Source organism: Peromyscus maniculatus, chromosome 16 (assembly GCF_049852395.1).
Source record: "Peromyscus maniculatus bairdii isolate BWxNUB_F1_BW_parent chromosome 16, HU_Pman_BW_mat_3.1, whole genome shotgun sequence".
Taxonomy (NCBI): domain Eukaryota; kingdom Metazoa; phylum Chordata; class Mammalia; order Rodentia; family Cricetidae; genus Peromyscus; species Peromyscus maniculatus.
The window spans coordinates 36,340,108-36,360,250 of NC_134867.1; the positions used below are offsets into that span (position 1 = coordinate 36,340,108).

The 20,143-nt window shown below is 44.0% G+C and overlaps 1 protein-coding gene across 3 annotated transcripts in view; it reads right to left on the minus strand.

The window, feature by feature from the left end:
• Positions 1-20,143, minus strand: part of LOC102913428 (MFS-type transporter SLC18B1) — a 34,044-nt gene that overhangs the window by 8,552 nt on the left and 5,349 nt on the right. For all 3 annotated transcript variants that reach the window (XM_076552627.1, XM_016005204.3, XM_076552626.1), the window contains exons 3-7: positions 10,936-11,031; positions 10,536-10,609; positions 8,433-8,580; positions 5,494-5,650; positions 1,215-1,351 (exon numbers count right to left, since the gene is read on the minus strand). In XM_076552627.1, coding sequence (XP_076408742.1) covers positions 1,215-1,351; positions 5,494-5,650; positions 8,433-8,580; positions 10,536-10,609; positions 10,936-11,031 — 612 coding nt within the window. The remainder of the gene's footprint in view (positions 1-1,214; positions 1,352-5,493; positions 5,651-8,432; positions 8,581-10,535; positions 10,610-10,935; positions 11,032-20,143) is intronic.

The window sequence follows — 20,143 nt, forward strand, 5'->3', positions numbered from 1 at the left end:
TCTCTTCCTCAGCTCTATTCACAGAAGTCTATCAGTTACACCCACATTTGTATTGTTCGGCTGTCCATAGCTGTGACTAAGACAACCGAGAGAACAATGTAAAGGGAGGGGGTGATTATTTATTCTGGCTCTTGGTTTCAGAGCATCCTGGTGGGGAGGGTATGGAGAGCAGAGAGCTCACATGAAAGCAGCCAGGAAGCAGAGAGAGGATGCCTGTGTTAACCGGCTTTCTCCATTCTTCCCTTTTTTCATCCCAGCCCCAGCCTCTGGGATGGTACTGCCCACAGTCAGGGCATTCCCAGCTTAGTCAGTGCTAAGTAAACTAAGTGTACCCAGAGGTACACTTTACTAATTTCCTAGGCACTTTCCCATCCAATCAAGTTAACCATCAAGATTAGCTTTCATTGCATTCCTCTTAATTTTGTCTTACTTTGTACCAGGAATGGGTAAATACTTTTTTTTCTAAGAGGGAAATTTTTTTCCAACCACTTATTAGACATCCTAGAAGTTTGATATGGTAGCATTTGATATTAAACATATAATTTTATTTCTACAAATTGCATTTTCATATACAGTGTTTCACAATTTTATGTATACAACGATTCATGCACAGAGCTTGTTAAGTGATGCTCTTGGATCTTAGCCCCAGGTTTGGTGTCGGTGGGGGTGAGGCATGCAGGAGGGTGGTGTGTCACAGGGAAAAGCAAATTAGCTAATATGAATTCAACATTTATGTTTCAGCAGTGGAGACTCTTGGTTCCTTTCTCCTATCCTGTAGTATAGAACATAGTTATCTTATTATAACAAATAGCTAAAAGTTAAGTGGACCCAGAGGGCATTGGGGAGAGAAGGATATCTCACATCAAAAGACCTAGTGAGTACTCCTAATGCCTCATTACCACTCACAGAAGAAGAGAAAATGTGTCATAGTTAAGCAACATGGGAGATGCCCTTGTAGACATGGAATGACGTGAGCAAGGTCTTGGGTAAAAGGAGACACTAGAGGAAGGTTCTCTCTTTCTTTCTAGATCAGACCCCCAGATCACAGAGTCACACCCCTAGCTCAAAGGAGCAGCACTGAGGGAAGACACAGTCAGCAGAGAACACATCTGCCTGTCTACCTCCTCCCAGCTGAAGGTCTTCCCCTAAAGGAAGAGCCCAGGATATGGAATCATGGCCGCCAGTACAAAGCAGTGCTCCAGCAGGCTGCTTACCTTCTTCAAGACGAAGAGAGAGAGGATGGGATCAAGGAAACCGAAGCCGGAGCTGAAGGAGATGATGATGAAGGATATGAGACCGACCTTGGGTAATGAGACAAGTTTCCAGAAGGAGTGTTCACTTGGATCCGACTCTGCGGGTTAAAGATAAAAAACCAGAAATACCATCATATCAATTAACATCTCTTATCTTTGTCTTTAACCTACTTGGAGAGGCAAAGCTATCTGATAAGATCATCTGGTCATAGAAATAACTGCACCTCTGAATTGCCTGAAATTAAATATCCACATTAGCTTGTAAGTTCTTCAACTTTAGGAGCCACAACTGATTTTATGTAAAAGGCTGACTTTTACCCTGGCATGGAAGTGTATGCCTGGCATCTCCGCACTTGGGAGGTAGAAGTAGAAGGATCAGGGGTTCAAGGTCCTCCTTCGCTCCACAATGAGTGTGAAGTTAGCCTGCGCTACATAAGACTCGTCTCAAAAAAACCAACAGCAAAACCCAATTAAAAAACCATCCTTAAGTTTTCAAATACAAATCCTTACGTTTTCAAATACAAAGAGAAGCAACTGGAGTCAGGGTGTATGGTGAGGTTTTTAGTTACAATCTGGAAGGAAGGCCATCTGGATAGGACAGTGGTGGACTGGAACGCTGCAGAAAAAGAGCCATCCAAGCTTCACCAAGGCTCCGTGTGTGCGCGTGCGTGTGTGTGTGTGTGCGTGAGTGTGTGTGTGTGTGTGTGTGTGTATGTGTGTGTGTGTGTGTGTGTGTGTGTGTGTGTGTGTGTGTGTTCTTAAGGAGGGACTCACCTTTGTTCTGTAAAACAAGACCCAGTTATTTTTCTGAGGTCAAAATAAACACTACATTGAGAGACTGAATTTTTTTTTTTTTTAGGCTTAAAATTATCATTTATTATTTTGAAGCCGCCCCACAGTTTCTGCAGGAGATTTTTATTTAGATAATTCTGGTTAAACCTTTTTTCCCCCGTTTTGTGTTTTGCCGTGTAGGAGAGTGAGTCTGAGGTCTCACATATGCTAGACAAGTGTTTTTCCACTGAACTGCATCCCCAGCCCTAAGGTGCTTGTAAGGAGTTGCAGCGGACCTTCTGCCTGGGACTGAAGTTATCTCAAGGCTCTGCTGGAAGAGATTCTGGCCTAATCCCCACCACCACCACCACCACTGCATTATTAGCAGCAGATATCCGTTTCCCACTGGCCGTTGATTTAATATATTGGTGCCTCACCATGGGTTCTTGGGTGGAGAGACTGAATCTTGTGTGAACTACTTTTATCATTTAAGATGAGTACTCTCATGGCATGGCTACGTGCAAGCCTCTGGTCATAGTGACTGCTTTATTCTCTCTTTAGGAAGTTTTCAACACTGACCTCGGGTCCTGGGAAGACCAGGAAGTGCTCTAAACCATGCCGTCATCTCTCCGGCTCCCCAGGCATATTATTTAAGAAAGAGATCATTGTGGAAAAGTATGTGGTGACTGTGTGGCTCTTAAAATACGCTTAGGAGTCTAAGAAATCACTGGGGAGTCCACAAAGAGAACAGCTCAGGCACTTGGCGCAGAGTCCTGTCACCTGCCTCTCAGGAGCTTAGTTAGAATTGGTTACTGTGATCCGGTACAGAGACTACACTGGATGTGAACACGGAACTTCACTGAGGGTCGGGATCAGCACTCACAGACCTTCATTTTGCCTACAGCAGGCATTCATCATTATTCACAACACCCATGCACATGCAAAGTCCCAAAATTCAAAAAGTGTACAAGCTTCTGCTATTTTCAGTAATATTCTCAGGAAGTTTTCAGAATACAGAGATTAAGTCAAGACTATCAGCCTGTTACTCAAAAGCACAGCCCTCATTCAACTCCCAAACTGCAGTATGTGTTGTTGTAGAATATTATTTCAAGGTGTGTTACTTTTGTTTATGCTCTGGAATGTTTGTTTAATGATGCAAAGGTGTGTTTGATTAAATAAAATTTACCTGCTGTCAGGAGGCTATGTCATTAACTAGCTGACAGGAAGTGGGAGGGAGGAGCCAGGTAAGAAAGGGTTTATAAAGAGGGGTGAGGCGTTGAGGGCTTTTTGGAGGATGAGAGCAAGGAGAGGAGGTGAACTTCTTGCTATTCAGCCGCGGAAGAGCAGAATTCCACCTTAACCTTTGAATCTTGAGTTCTTTAGAGAGAGAGAGGTTTAGTTAAGTTCCCTTCATAGCTTTGAGAGAGTTGGAGCCGAGCCGGCAAGAACAGATTTCCCTCTGGCTACAGCCCTTGTGGCCTAACCACTGCTGGGAGCTGAGGAATTGCAGTTGCTAATTCAGACAGCTGTGGCTTAAAAGGCAGTAACCTTTTAATAAAAGGACAACAGTATGTGTTTCAACTTAGAGAGGGAACAAGTGCCACCTTGTGGCACAAAGAGATATTGCCAGCCGAGAGTCAACCAGGTGTGAATTTTGAATTGTATTGAATTTGAATTGAAAATTACAAAAGGTGGGCTGCAGAGATGACTCAATGATGAAGAATAGTTCTCTTCAGTTTCCAGTACCCACATATAGTGTCTCACAATCACCTGTAGCTCTGGCTCCAGGAGATCCCATGCCTCTGGTCTCTGTGGGCATCTGTACTTATACACACCTACTAACACCCATACACATACTTTAAAATGATGACAATAACAGGGTGGTGGTGCTGCACACCTTTAAGTCCAGCACTATAAAGGTAGAGGTAGTCAGATCTCTGAGTTTGAGGCCAGCTTGGTCTACAGAGAGAGAGTTCAGGATACCCAGGGATACACATACACACACACACACACACACACACACACACACACACACACACACACAAATAATAATAATAAAAATTAAAATTAAAATAATTTTTAACTATAAAAGATTTTAGTTTTAGTCTATTACATTTCCTGTGCATACAAAAAGCATTATCTGTCAACAGTATATGGCTCAGTGGTTAGGAACACTGGCTGCTCTTTCAGAAGACGTAAGTTCAGTTTCCAGCAGCCACGTGGCAGCTCACACCCATCTCTAACTCCAGTTTTGGGGGATATGGTGCCCCTTTTCTGACCTCTGTGGGCACTGGCAGGAGACATGCACTTAGGGGCTCCCTGCAGGTGTCATACATCGAACCTCACAGCATGAAGAATGCTCCCCCCCCCACACACACACACACCCTGTGGTTGGTTTAATAAAAAGCTGAACAGCCAATAACTAGGCAGAATTTCCGGGCACAGAGGACACTGGAGAAAAGAAGGGCAGAGACACAGAGAAAACAGGATGGGATATATGGAGGTGAGATAATAAAGCCATGAGACAAAAAGTGAATTAATAGAAATGGGTTAGTTTACGTTATAAGAGCTAGTTAGAAACAAGCCTAAGCTATCAGCTGAGCTTTCATAATTAATACATCTCCATGATGTTTTGTTGTTGTTGTTGTTGTTGTTGTTATTGTTGCTTTTGGTTTTTGGGGTTTTTTTTTGTGTGTGTGTGTGACCTGTAGACCCAAAAGAAAGTCCATCTATACACAGCTATGTAGAGAGACCTCATTAAAAAGATAAAAAAGGAAGGAAAGAAGGAGGGAGGGAGGGAGGGAGGGAGGGAGGGAGGGAGGGAGGGAGGGAGGGAGGGAGGGAGGAAGGAAGGAAGGAAGAAAGAAAGAAAGAAAGAAAGAAAGAAAGAAAGAAAGAAAGAAAGAAAGAAAGAAAGAAAGAAAGAAAGAAAGAAAGAAAGAAAGAAAGAAGGTGGTCTAGAACTTGTGGGAATCTTCCCTTGTTCTTACAGCTTTGCAGACAAACTGTGTTGCCCACAGAATTTCTGGTGAAAACTTAGTTCAGCCCAATGGTAAAGGCTCGTGAGCCAAAATAAAGTATTTGTTTCTCCTAAACCTGGAAATTTTGTGGTATGCTTTTTTATTTTATGTATTTAAGAAAGGGCCTTATGCATCCCAGGCTGGCCTCACACTCACTATGTAGCTGAGGATGCTTTAAAGGCATGCACCAATATAATCTGCTTATGTGAAGTTTGAGGTCAAACCTAGGGCTTCATGAATGCTAAAAATGCACTCTATTAATTGAGCTATATTCCTAGTCCTTTGTAAGCAAAAATCATCATAAACTAATTACCCATATTTTAGGAAAAAGAACCAGCTTTTGAGGGGACTACAAAGAGGTGTTACATAATATATGTGGTAAATGTATCATTTACAAAGACATAAAAATAAAGGTAAAATTCTAGAATGAATATTAAGTTTGAACTTACCATAACTGGGCAAAATACAGAGGTTGAGTGGTATCATCAACAGAACTATGCACCCCAGAAGGATAAAAGGCACCTCATAGCCAAAGGACTGATACAAAAAGCCACCTAAAGGGGGACCTACTAACAGCCCCAGTCCAGAAAAAACCTCAAGGCCTCCCTAAAAGTGAAAAAACAACAGAAAATTTAATGTATTATAGTTGAGGAATTATGAATATCAGGCATAACAGCACACATCTTTAATTTCAGCACTTGGGAAGAAGAGGCAGGTAGATCTCTGTAAGTTCCAGGCCAGCCAGAGTGACATCTTGTCTCAAAATGCCTGGTACTGTAAATCTAATATACAGTGACACAGACATGGCCCTGTTCTCCCAAGTTCCAGAGGACACCAGGATCCACTGCCTTGTCACCAATTCCCAAAGAATGAGGTTTCACCCCACAAGTTTTTCCTTCCTGATTCCCTCTCCTGTCTCAACTGACCATATTCTGCTTCATCAGTTTCCCTCTGTGTCTCTAATAACATATTCAAACTTCTAATTAACAACTCAGATAGTTGTTAAAGGACCATCATAGAGATGGAGGCCAAGGACCATCAAGTATTCCCAGGTGGTAAGGAACAGTAACAGTCCAGAGGTATTTACACCCCCAGACTCAAAAGGGTCTGGACTCTGCAAAAAATAGACTTTAATATAACAATCTATTTCTGTTAAATGCCCTCAGCAATTGATCACCTGTATCTTCTAGATGTTAAACTAATAAAAAACAAACACAGGTGCTTTGAGGTTTGTCTCAGATAAGGCTTATCTCAGATGAAAATTAAAAGCATGTTCCAGGTTTCTCTGTCTCTCTGTCTCTCTGTCTCTCTGTCTCTCTCTCTCTCTCTCTCTCTCTCTCTCTCTCTCTCTCTCTCTCTCTCTCAACACTAACCAATAAAATTCTGATAGCAGATTACTAAACATTATAATATGGCTACCAGCTCAAGATTTGAAACTCCCTGTGGCTGCTTCTTAATATGTTTAAAAACTCTTCTTAGCTCCAGAGCCAGCTTGAATCTACCTGGACAGGTCAGAACAACTTCAGATAAGTATAATGCAAACCTTACGGGTCCCAGGAACCCCCTCCCTCACCCTGGGACCCCTAGGGAACCCCCCCCCATAAAATTTTTTCTAAACTTCCTCTTCTGCCTCACCAGCACCTTGTCAGACCCAAATAGTCACCAAGCCCGAAGCAGCGGAAGGCGATGGATGGAGGACAATCCACTACCTCAGGATGTCCAGCTACACCAAAAGCCCCCTTCCCTACCCCCAAAAGTTAAACAATACCCACTGAGTCAGCTAGAAGAAGTTTTGGGAGACACAGTGTCCCCACTCCCAATCACCCACCATTTTTTATAAAAAACAAAGCGTCTGGAATGTTAGAATTCCTAGCCACTCCCCCAGTTACATGACTGCACATGTGCTGTCCAGTAGCCAGGCAAGATGCATAATCATCCTAGGGCCTTATGTCCTGTGTAATCTGTCCTCTTCATGATCACATGATCTGTGTGCAGCATGGTCATGTAATCTATGCGCAGGTATGGCATAGCTACATAAGTCCATATGCGCATGTGCAGAGGGATCCTATAAAATTGGGTTCCACCTATTCTTCCTCTCTCTTCCTCCATGGTCATTCCCAGGCCAATGCATACCCCTTTTGTTCCCTTCCCTTAATGAACTCTTATAATGTGTTTTGTTGTACCTCATGGCTTTTCTTGCACGGTAAACAGCACCACTTAATAAATAACATATAGATGCAGGGAAAACACTAATATACATTAAAAAAGAAAACAAATCTTTAAAAACTATTTTAAGGGTGATTAAAAAAAATGATTGGGATCATGTTGACTCATCAAGGTGACCATGCAGAGACCAGGAAGAGCACCTAAGAGACACTTGAGATCACTGCCTTTTTGGTTTTTTCTTTGGATACAGGATCTCACTGTGTAGCACTGGTTAGCCTGGCATTATTGTGTGGACCAGTCTGACTCAGACTCACAGAGATCCATCTGCCTCTGCCTCCTGAGTCCTGGGATTAAAGCCATGAGCCACCATTCCAGGCTTCACCTTCTTTTTAAACCCTCTCCTCCTGTGGTAGAGTTGTCACAGAGAGTTGTTGTGTGATATTTTGATCGCATTCTGACAATAATGTTTGCTCTGAATCAGAGGGTGGAGCTAGCAACTAGCTGACTCAAATTAACCATAGAGGTTTTGGAGGATAGAAAGAGAGATGGGGCAGGGCCGTGGTGGCACATGCCTTTAATCCCAGCACTCAGGAGGCAGAGCCAGGCGGATCTCTGTGAGTTCGAGGCCAGCCTGGTCTACAAAGCAAGTTCCAGGAAAGGCACAAAGCTACACAGAGAAACCCTGTCTCAAAAAAAAAAAGAAAGAAAGAAAGAAGAGAGAGAGAGAGAGAGAGAGAGAGAGAGAGAGAGAGAGAGAGAGAGAGAGAGAAAGATGGGAAGTAGTAGGCAGGGCTTAGAGAGGATCTTGGCCTTTTGGATGGAGGAACAAAAGAGATAAGAGGTCACTGGTCACTTCTCTGCCGCTTCGCTGATCATTCAGGTTCTTACCCCATATCTGACTCCCGAGTTTTTATTGATAAAGAATAATTAAACATTTCAGACGATCGTCATTTCTTTGTTTTTCAGACAGTGACTCACTGTGTCACCCATGCTGGCCTCAAACTTTGATGCTCCAGCCTTCACCTCCCAAGTTGTGGATTACAGGTGTGTGTCACACCCAGCAATGATGTGCTTTTTATTTTCTCACTTTACTAAAGGGAATCAAAATCACAATACAAGGGGGAACAATACACAAGAGAGTTGGGGAAAGCATGTAAGAACAGGTCAAACCAATGTTTTGGCCACATCAGAAGGAAATTAAGAAAAAGTTCAAATTACATACCAGCACAGTAGCCACGTTATTTGGGAAGGCCTTTGCGAGGATAGAGGACGATGCTGTTATGGCTGCACCAAAGCCTATGGCATCTACTAGTCTCATCAGAAAACACATGACAATAAATATGGGTCCATCTGGAAGTTGGTCCAAGACACTGAAAACAAATACAATTGTCAAGTGTCAAACTGGTTTTAATTTTTTAATTCACTCTATTTCTTGAAAATAGCCATACTACCTAAAGTTATTAGATAAAGTCTCTCTAGAAATCTTTTTAAAGAGTTGGGCTGTGACACTTTCTATAGGGAATTGCTGTTTTTAATTTTTGTTATAATTCAAGTCATAATGACAGCCTAGCTATCCCCTTCTGTTGTTATAACTGATTTCTGAGATGATAATACTAAGGAGGTCTCTTTGGAAAATAGTGGTCCCCTGAATCCAGAGAACACTGTAATGGCAGGATCTACCTTAGGTATCAAAATCAGAAGATGCTCAAGTCCTTGACATAAAACATGTTACTGCTATAACTGATTCTCATCTTACCAAAAGCATCTCTACTTTTAATTATTTACTTCTTTACTATGGTGCTGTGTTGAACCCAAGGCTTCACCCATGGTAGTGGGCAAGTACTCTCTTTGATGCAGAGCTATGCTTACAGCCCTTAAGTTATTTTCTGGATACTTTTGATACCTGGTACAATGTAAATGCTATGTAAACAGTTGTTACACTGTTATTAGGTAATAGCAAGAATAGTGAGATGAAAGAGCAAGGCCATGCCTTTAATCTCAGCATTCAGAGGCAGAGGCAGGTAGATTTCTATGAGTTCAAGGCCAGCCAGGTCTACATAGCAAGTTCCAGGCCACTCATGGCTCCATCGTTATACCCCGTCTCAAAAACAACAAAAGAAAAGGAAGGTTCTAGGAGCTTGTGTAGGAACATTGCACCAGAAGAGGAGAGAAAAGCAGAAAGCTAAGAACGATTTCTGATAATGCTATTTCATCACCTGTAGCCAGGTGTCTTTGAGTTGATCCTGTAAGAAATAGATTGTCTTTCCTGTTTAAGCAAAGAGTTTCTATGACTCAGAAGACTATTATGTTCCCATCAAGAGCAACCACAGGAGTGCTGGTGAATGCACTCAGGAGCCATGGTTCTGTTTTCTCTATTGCCTTTTCTCCTTCTCCTTCTCCTTCCTCCTCCCCCTCTCCTCCTCCTCCTCCTCCTCCTCCTCCTCCTCCTCCTCCTCCTCCTTCTTCTTCTTTTTCTTTTTGTTTTTGAGACAAGGTTTCTCTGTGTAACAGTCCTGGCTGTCCTAGAACTCACTCTGTAGACCAGGCTGGCCTCGAACTCACAGATTTCTGCCTCTGCCTCCTGAGTGCTGTGATTAAAGGCGTGTGACACCACTGTCTGGGTCTCTATTGCAGTTTTGAGACAGCGTCTGCCTGCATAGCCCAGGCTGGCCTGGTACTTGAGGTCCTCCTGCATTGTCTCCCAAATGCTGTGATTACAGATGGGGAGCACCATGTCTGGTTTAGCAGGCTGTTTAGGTAGTCTTGGAGAACTCTTCTTAAGACCAATGATATTTCTCTTTGCTGTTCACCATCTCCCTCCACCACTAGTCACATGCCATTCATCTGACAATATAGGAGTGATTGGTACTGATTGGTTAAAGAGCCATTAATTGGGGGCGGTGGTGGTACATGCCATTAATCCCAGCACTCAGGAGGCAGAGGCAGGTGGATTTCTGTGAGTTCAAGGCCAGTTGGCCTGGTCTACAGATGGCCAAATCTAAACAGAGGAAACACTCTCTCTAAAAACAAAAACAAATAAAGAAGAGCCATTAATGGGTTAGTGACATGTCTCAGTGGATAAGTTACTCACAGTATACACTTGGCAACCTGAGTTCAGTACCTGGAATCCATGTAAAGGTAAAGCAAAAGAAATGATGTCACATTGTTATTCTCTACCCACATGTCTACATATCCATATCTACAGCACCACCATCATACACATAATAACAATAAAATTTTAAGAAAAATGTCAAAGCCATTAACATTTTAGCCAATAGACTATAAAATCTGTCCATGTTTCCAAACATATTTGAAAGTTACTTACCCAAAGAGAATTGTAACTCCCCCTGAGATAAACATTCCGGATATAAACATAAATTTGGCTCCAATTTGTACAAGCTATAATAAAGTCAAAGAAGACAGATAAATGGATTGCTTCAACATGTCTACATTTACATAAACAAATCCCCTATAGCAGAGCATACAAAATTGCAGGAAAGCATGTGTAGTTAATATCATATTAAAATAATCATTTAAAAGAACTGTAATACAACCAGTTTATAAGCATGGAAAGGACTCCACAATGATGGAGCTGAGGCATAATTTGTAAAAATGGAATGGTATCATTTCCATATCCATAGAAATTCTAGATTAGTAAGTTATAATAATGCACCAAATGATTTTTGAAAATTAAAGTATGTATATATGTGAGCTCCAATACTTACATATTTTCCAAACACTAACGATGCCACCAACTCAAATAAAGCATAGCATCCAAAGATCATCCCAATCATGGTGTTGCTGGCCCCCTTCTTTTGTGCCTTAGAAGAAATGGGAACAAAATTAGAAAGACTAAACAGCATTGGTGGGAAGACAAGAGGAGGTTGGAGCATCACCTTGTGACTTCCATGTATGTATAATAATTTCCAAGATTTGGGGAGGCACTACAACTTGCATATAATAAACATCCTTTTTCTAAAATGAACTTACCAAGTAGCAGATTCCTTGTAACATTTTTACACGTACCTAATTTTGATTGTCCCTGCCCTTACCCTCCCTCCCTGCTCAAACCTTCCCATTTCTGGTATTTAAATTTTTTATTTAAAAATAAATAGGGTAAGGAAAGACTGGAAAGTCCATGGTAAAATCTAGACACTGATGTGAAATAACTCACTTAGTATACCTATAAAGAATTCCCTTTATCTGGATAAAAGTCAGTATTACAGAAAATAAAGAAACAAAACAAAATACTTCGGATGAGGAAATCTGGACTCTGTCTCTCAGTCACAGGGCTCAGGAAACAGTTGATATAGACAGGCTTCCTTTTTAGCAGCACTTTTAGTTACAGAATTTCACTCCACCAAAGACAGAAACAAAACAAATCACGTGCCAATTGTCAGTTCTAGAAGAAAATATACAAAACAAAACAAAACAAAACAAAAAAACAACAAAAAAAAAAAAAACTCAAGGAGAGGAAATGCCATGAACTGGCAAGTAGATCATAGTAGATCATATGAAGGCCCAGCCGGTCTGCTCCATGGCTTCTGCAATGCTCAATCTGGGAAGAGCTCTCCTTCCTTCTGGTGAGCAGTACAGACAAAGGATGCTCCCCACCATCCACATTGTTCTGACAACCGAGCATATTTTACTCTCCACATGCTGGAATTATTAATGTTTATAGCCTGTCCCACCAGGGACCTCTGAACTTTGCTACAGATGATACAGCACTTACTCAGAATCTACTTTTGTGTGTGTGCCTGAGTGTAAGTATGTGCACTCACATGTGTGCAGGAGTTTGTGGAGGCATGGATCCCCTGGGACTGGAGTTTCAGGCAGTTGTGAACCACTGTGTGGGTGATGGGAACTGAACTCACGTCCTTTGCAAGAGCAGCAAGTATTCTGAAACACTGAGACATTTCTCCAGACCCTAAAACCCCTTTTCAAACTGTGCAAGTATGGCTGCCCTGTGAGTCCCAGTGAGGTGGTGGCCAGAGATGGAGCTCTATGCTGCCCCCTCTAGCATCCTGAGAAGTTCTTTTCAGAGACCTCTACTAGCTGAAGCTGAAATTCTTTTTATTTTATTATTTTTTATGACTCTTTGAGGCAGGTTTAATGTAGCCCCAGGTGGCCTAAGACTTGTTATACAGCTGAAGCTAGCTTTGAATTCCTCCTGATCCTCCTGCCTCTATCTCTATCTGAGTTGTGAGATTACAAGCGTGTACCATCAGACTTGTGTATGTGATGCCAGGGATCAAAGACAGGGCTTTATGTGTGCTAGACAAACACTACCAACTGAGCTGTGTCCCCAGCCTGTAGTCAATACTCTTTACTTCACTACAGAGAAAGAATTTCAAGACAAGTCAATATGGACCAACATTGAAGCTTCTTATGAGGTACAGATGGAGTTTATTATATTTTAAATAGATTTAAGCATAGGCATTGTGTTGGGTTTCTGCCCTTTCTCCAGCTGCATGGCCACACATGGTTCAGGAGATGGGGTGGGAGTGGGGTGTATTCTTGCATCTTGCATCATCAGTATGTGTTGGCAACTACATACTCACTTAAAAAGCCAGACACAGACCCCATCCTTTCTGCTCTCTCCACTCTGCTCTCTCTCTATCTCCCTCCCTCACCGTCTTTCTCTCTCCTCGCCAGGCCTGGTCCCCTCTTCCCCCAAATAAAGGACTTTGTAACTAGGTAGTCATGGATGTGGCTCGTGACTTTTCTGCCAGTAACTAGCATGCCGTTTATCATCCTTTCATTGGTGCGGTGGACAGAGATAGGAAATTCTGTTCACTCGGCATCGGAGGCTGAGCATTGTCAGAAACCTATACATAGGACCTGCAACCGCCTGATCTGGATCTGCTTTTTTTTTCTTTTTTTAATATTTTTATTTTATAATTAATTTAATTTTACATATCAGCCTCGGATTCCACTGTCCTTCCTCCTCCCTCCCCCCAGTCTCCCCCCCCACCCCCCACCCCCGCCAATCCACCCCCCATTCCCACCTCCTCCAAGGCAAGGTCTCCCCCTGGGGAGTCAGTCCAGCCTAGTAGACTCAGCCAATCCAGGTCCAGTCCCCTCCCGCCTACACCAAGGCTGAGCAATATGTCCCAGCATAGGCCCCAGGCTCCAAAAAGCCAGCTCATGCACCAAGGACAGGTCCCAGTCCCACTGCCTGGGGGCCTCTTAAACAGTTCAAGCTAATCAACTGTCTCACTTATCCAGAGGGCCTGCCTGGTCCACTTCCAGGGGGGCTCCTCAGCTATTGGTTCACAATTCATGTGTTTCCGCTAGTGTTGCTATTTGTCCCTGTGCTTTTTCCAATCATGGTCTCCATATCTCTTGCTCATACAATCTCTCCTCTCTCTCACCAGTTGGACTCCTGGAGCTCCACCTGGGGTTTGCCCGTGGATCTCTGCATCTGCTACCACCGGTCATTGGATGAGAGTTCTATCATGACAGCCAGGGTGTTTGGCCATCCTATCACCAGAGTAGGTCAGCTCAGGCACTCTCTCGACCATTGCCAGTAGTCTATAGTAGAGGTATCTTTGTGGATTTCTGGGGACCTCTCTAACACTCTGCTTCTTCCTATTCCCATGGGGTCTTCATTTATCATGGTGTCTCTTTCCTTTTTCTCCCACTCTGTTCCTGATCCAGATGGGACCTCCTGCTCCGCTCCCCTAAGCTCGCTTTTTCCTGACCCTTGCCCTCCATTAGGCCCCCTCACCCGCAGTTTGCTTATGTAGATGTCATCCATTTCTCTGGGCACGGATCTGCTTTTTTTATTTGCCCAGCCGCCGCTGTCTTGGTACTGAGTTGGGACTGTGCTCGCGCCACCGCAATAGTGATCACAGCCGTCGCGTCTCCCCCTACCACAAGTGCTGCCATGATTGGTGTGTCCCCCACCATTTCCCACAACTGCAGCCTGAGCTATATTCCTCACACCGGACCCCAGGGGGTCTTCGGGCTGTGCTGGCACCAACTCATTCTCTCCCTTGACAAAAAGGTCAATGCTGTCGGACGCAGTCCCAGCCCTCACTCCTCTCTTGACGAAGCGGGGAGTAACCCGTACTGATTCACAGATCCTTCTCCTACCTCAGGGACACCTGGGACTGGAGTCTGATCCCGGTTCGTTATTTTAATTTTTTTTATTCTTCTCTCTCAGCGCTGCAGCCACGGGACATAGGGGCAGATACCAGTAGATTTGGCTGTTTCAACCCCGATATTTCATGGGAATTATCTAACTCCTGCCAGTGAACAGGCAAATGAAAAGAGTTACCTTATCCTCAAGCTTTCTACTGAAGCTCTGAACCCTTCTCTTTCTCCATTTCTGATTCTTTCGCTGCCATGTACAACCACTTCTGCCTATCTGACTTCCGCTCTCCACTATCTGGTGTTGGGTGGGCTTTAACTCATCTTAACTCTTCCCACTCATTCTCCAGCTGCCCTGAGGAGCACAGACCCGTCTGAAAGCAAGCTAAGATACATGCAAATAAGTTTACGATCAGGACCCACATGGGGATCACAGTAGTCAGGACGGCTCTTCAGCCAGAGATCGGTTCACACCCTGCCTCCTGGTGGGTCTTCCTAAAGCTGTCCTCAAGCCAGCAGACATCAAGGGAAAAAAAAATTCAAGACATGGAGTAAAATACATCTCTTGTCCCCCAGATCTCCCCGACAAAGGGCTAAAACGTAAGCATCTGGAGAGCAAGGTTCCTGACCCCACAGACAGAAGTTTCAGCTGTGGCATTTAAGGTGTACCAGCGGAGAGATTTAAAAAAAAAAAAAAAGCCAAGAACAAAATTGCCAAGTGCTGGTACAGGCTGGCTCCCAAAAGCCTCTGGGTCCCTGTTTTAAGTGCGGGGGGGGGGGGGGGGGGGGGGGGGGGTTGAGGACAGACGGGCTAGTGCATGCCCTGCCAGGCCATCAATTGAGCCTTGTTCAGAATGCCACCTAGAAAGACAACCAATCAGCTGACTGCACCCAGGCACCAAAGGGAAAGGGAACATCAAGCTAAGACCTCCAGCAGACCTAGGCTTGGCCACAGGCTTGTTAGCAGGAAATCCAGAACACAGCATGGAAGCAATCCATTTATTTCCTTCTGGACACCAGAGCCACTAACTCAGTCCTGAGAGTTTTAGGGTCTCACCTTTCCTCATTTCCCTATTGTCAGGGTAGGGAGGACAGCCTTACCCCCATCCCCAGACTTAATTGCACTTTCAGGGTTACTTAATGGGAACAGATTTTCCAGCTAAGATAGGAGCTTTCATTTCATTGCTCCTCCATGTACCTCACTCCAGACCTGTCACAGTGCTTCTCCTCCTCATGCACAGACAGGGACTTGCTCTCTGCCTTGTCCCTAATTCCAAAAGAATGAGTTCTTACCCCACAAGCTTTTTTTCTTCCTAGTTCCCTCTACTAATTAACTGCTCAGCTAATGGTTACAGGACCATCACAGAACTGGAGTCCAGAGATCATCAAGCAAGAAACTGCAACAGCTAAAAGGTATTTACAACCCCAGACTCAAAGGTGTCCGGGCTCTACAAAGACAGACTTTAATATAACCATCTATTACTGTTAAATGCTTTCAACAATTGGTCACCTGTGTCTCCTAGATACTAAACTAGTAAAGGAAACAGGTGCCTTAAATAATCTGTCTCTAATAAAGCTTATCTCAGGAAAAAAAAAAAACTAAGCAGAGTACTAAACACTACAATGGTCGCTAGTTTTCTCATGGCTGCTTCTTAACATGTTCAAAAATTCTTCCGAAGCCGGGCGGCGGCGCACGCCTTTAATCCCAGCACTCGGGAGGCAGAGGCAGGTGGATCTCTGTGAGTTCGAGGCCAGCCTGGGCTACCAAGTGAGTCCCAGGAAAGGCGCAAAGCTACACAGAGAAACCCTGTCTCGAAAAAGAAAAAAAAAAAATTCTTCTGAAACTCCAGAAACCAGCTTAAATCCATCTGGACAGGTCAGATCTACTTCAGGCTTTTTCTGTCTCACCAGCATCCAGTCAGACACAAAAGCGGCCAGAGTGCCACGCCAGGAGGGATGGACCAGGAGGGATGGACCAGGAGGGATGGACCAGGAGGGATGGACCAGGAGGGATGGATGGCTCCAGGGCAGCAGGACAGACCACCATCCCAGGACACCTGTCTACCTCAGAAGGCCCCCTTCCCTAACCCCCTAAGAGACAACCGACGCCCACCAAGTCAGCTGGAAGCAGTTTTTCCAGGAGAAATGATGTCCCTATTCCTATTGACTCGCTTCTTTTTTTTTTTTTTTTTAAAGATTTATTTATTTATTGTGTATACAATGTTATTCCTTTAGGTCAGAAGAGGGTACCAGATCTCTTTGCAGATGGTTGTGAGCCACTATGTGGTTGCTGGGAATTGAACTCAGGACCTCTGGATGAGGAGCCAGTGCTCTTAACCTCTGAGCCATCTTTCCAGCCCCCTGTGTGGATTCTTTTTTTTTTTTTTTTTTTTTTTTTCCCCTGGAGCTGAGGACCGAACCCAGGGCCTTGCACTTGCTAGGCAAGCGCTCTACCACTGAGCTAAATCCCCAACCCGACTCGCTTCTTATAGTAAGGAAAAAGTCTGGAATGTTGGGATTCTGCCCTTGCTCCAGCTGCATGGCTGCACATGCACAGTTCAGAAGTTGAGCATACAGTGGTGGTGGGGGTGGGGGGGTCTTGCATCTTGCTTCATCAGTGTGTGCTGGCAACTTTGTAAGCGCCTTAAAAATCCAAATGCAGACCCCATCCTCTCTCTCTCTCCATCCCCTTCCCCCACAGTCTTTCTCTCTCTCCTCCCCAGACCTGGACCCCTCTTCCTCCAAATAAAGCTCTCTGTAACTAGGTCATCATGGCCGTGGCTCATGACTTTTCCTCTGGTAACATCAGTGTCGCACGCCGCCACCAGTGCTGTTTATCATCCTTTCACACTGGAGAGAGAAAGAAGAGGTAGGGCTTAAGGATCAAGAGAGGCACTTATGAAATGACAGCACACACCCAATGCTTCTCAAGAGGGGAGACTCTACTCTCCTTCCAATACCCATGCAAATATTCCCTTAATTTTCCCTATCTTGCCTCAGAGCCTCGCATTGGGCTGTGGCTACATCCATTTAAGGGTTAAAAGATGCATTTAGCTGAGTATGTTTTGCACACCTTTAGTTCCAGCACTCAGGAGGCTGAGGCAGAGGGATCTCTGTGAGTTTGAGGCTAGCCTGGACTATATAGCCATCTGACCAGGCCATCCAGAGCCACATAGTAAGACCCTGTATCAAAAAAATAAAGAAAGAAATAAAAACAATTTTTAAGGCAAAACTATGCAACTTGGTGTGGAATAGGGAGTCAAGCCTGACCCTCATGTGGCTGTCCTCTGAGAGACAGCAGTCACTTTTACACATCTTTTCCGTGACAGGTTGTGTGTTACCCATAAATATTTATGATCAGAAGAGACAGAGGTTTCGATTCATCCTTTCACCCGAGCATCAAACAACTGTACACAGATGCACGTACCTGAAAACCCTCCAGAGTGCATCCTTGGACCTGGGGAGATGGATGAGCAGTTAAGAGCAACTGTTTCTCTTGCTTGGCTCACAACCATCCATAACTTCAGTCCCAGGGAACCTACCTTCTTCTGACCTCTGAGGGTACTGCATGTATGAGGTATACATACATTTATGCGTAAAATAAAATAAATAAATCCTTAAAAATTAATATATATACACATTTTAAAACTGTATTCTCTACAATTGCATTTCTTTTCCGTTTTCCCTCTAACTACAGGTTGTGTGTCCGTGCATGTGAGTACACAGGCATGTGACTGTAGAGGTGCATTCAAATAGGAGCACACACACGGAGGCTAGAGCAGGACATTGGTGTCTTATGTACTGCTCTCCTCATTGCCTGCAGACAGGGTCTCTCACTGAACCAGCTTTGCATCCCACTGAACTAAGCTGACCAGTGAGCCCTTGAGATCCATCTGTCTCTGCCCCCTAGTGTTGGGTTACAAGTCATGTACAGCTATGCCTGGCTTTTCATGTGGGCACTAAGAATTAAACTCAGGTTTTCATGTTTGCAGAGCATGTTCTTACCTACCGAGTCATCTCAGCCCCTCCAGCCATGATTTTAAGAAAAACAACTCCTCCATGCCTTCCCATGTAAGCTATGTGAGAGTTATGAGCCAGGAACTGGGACACATAACAAATTATATGTATCCATCTTATTGTAATGTTGTGATACACATATTTTGTTTTTTTAAAGATATTGTTTTGCACTTACTCATTGTGTGTTTATGACGGAGGCAGGGGCCATGCATGTACCATGGCACACATGTAGACGTCAGAAGACAACTCACAGAGTCAGTTCTCTCCTTCTGCCATATGAGTTCAGGGGGCAAACTCAGTGCCTTTACCCACTGATTCATCCTACCAGCCTGTGTGTGTGTGTGTGTGTGTGTGTGTGTGTGTGTGTGTGTGTGTGAGAGAGAGAGAGAGAGAGAGAGAGAGAGAGAGAGAGAGAGAGAGAGAGAGAATAATTAGTTCCTGGCTTGTCACTCATCTAGCTTGTCTGACAGGTAACAAGATCCTTCTCATTCCACATGGGTTCTACCTCATATCCTGAGGGAGGAATATTATAAGGAAATGAAAAAAACTGTGACTGTTAGGCCTGACCGAATCTCTGCACCCAGTCTTTAAACGATCATGTCCACAAAACCCTGAAGGCACAGGGCTCGTAGAGTGTCTACACAGCTGAAAAAGTGGATGTTCCTAATTAGTGACATGTCACCCAGTGCATTGCCTCATGTGTGTTCTATATAGTAAAACCCATACCCTTAAGTATGGTGGTATTTTATTTGTACTGAAATGTGATTTTATTTGTATGTTAATAAATAAAGTTGCTTGGCGGTCAGAGCTAATAGCAAGCCATACCAGAGCTAGGCGTTTGTGGTGCACGCCTTTAATCCCAGCACTTGGTAGAAGAGCTAGGTAGATCTCTGTGTGGTCAAGGATACAGCCAGCATTGGAGACACACGCCTTTAATCTCAATACATAGAAGACCTGGAGGGCTGTACATACAGACAGTGATGAGGCAGTCATGTGTTTGCATTTACAACCAATGAAAGGCAGAACAGAAAAACTATATAAAGACAAACACACAGGAAGTAGGTCTCTTTCGGAGAGGTCTCTTGGCTTAAGAGGCTAGCTGCATCAGGTGGGTAAGGCTCTTAGCTCTGATCTCTTGGCTTTCTTCTTTGCATTGGTTCTGTGTGTTTTTTTTATTTTATTTAATAAGACGGTTGGTTACATCTACACTTAAGTGTTTACCTTAGTTCTGTGGCCAATTAAGCAAATCAATTGAATCCAAGGAAGGGTATGTGTAAACCTTAAATTAAGCTCCAGGTTAGAAAACATGGGATCTGCAAGTGGGATTTGAAGGCAGGGGGCAGTCCTGGGACTGAGAAATCTCCAGAAGACAGAGTCACAGTTGTCCTGGATTAGAGGACACCACCGTGTCTGCTGCTGAAGAGTTACTTGCTTGCTGGAGAAAAAGGAGACATCACTATGCCTTTTGAGGCCACAGAGGTAATCTGTGTTGTGAATAAACAGCAGGAGAAACTGGATTTCTGTTGGTTTCTCCCTCCTGTGCTGGCTATTTTTATACCAACTCAACACAAGCTAGAGTCAACTGAAGAGAAGAGGGAGCCTCACTTGAAAAATGCCTCAGTAAGATAAGGTTATAGGCAGAAAGACCTGTAGGGCATTTTCTTAATTAGCGATTGATGGGTCAGGGCCAAGTCCATGGTAAGTGGGGCCACCCCAACAGGTTCTACAAGAAGGCTGGCCAAGTAAGCCATGAGGAGCAAGCCAGTAAGCAGCACCCCTCCACGGCCCCTGCATCAGCTCCTGCCTCCAGGTTTCTGTCCT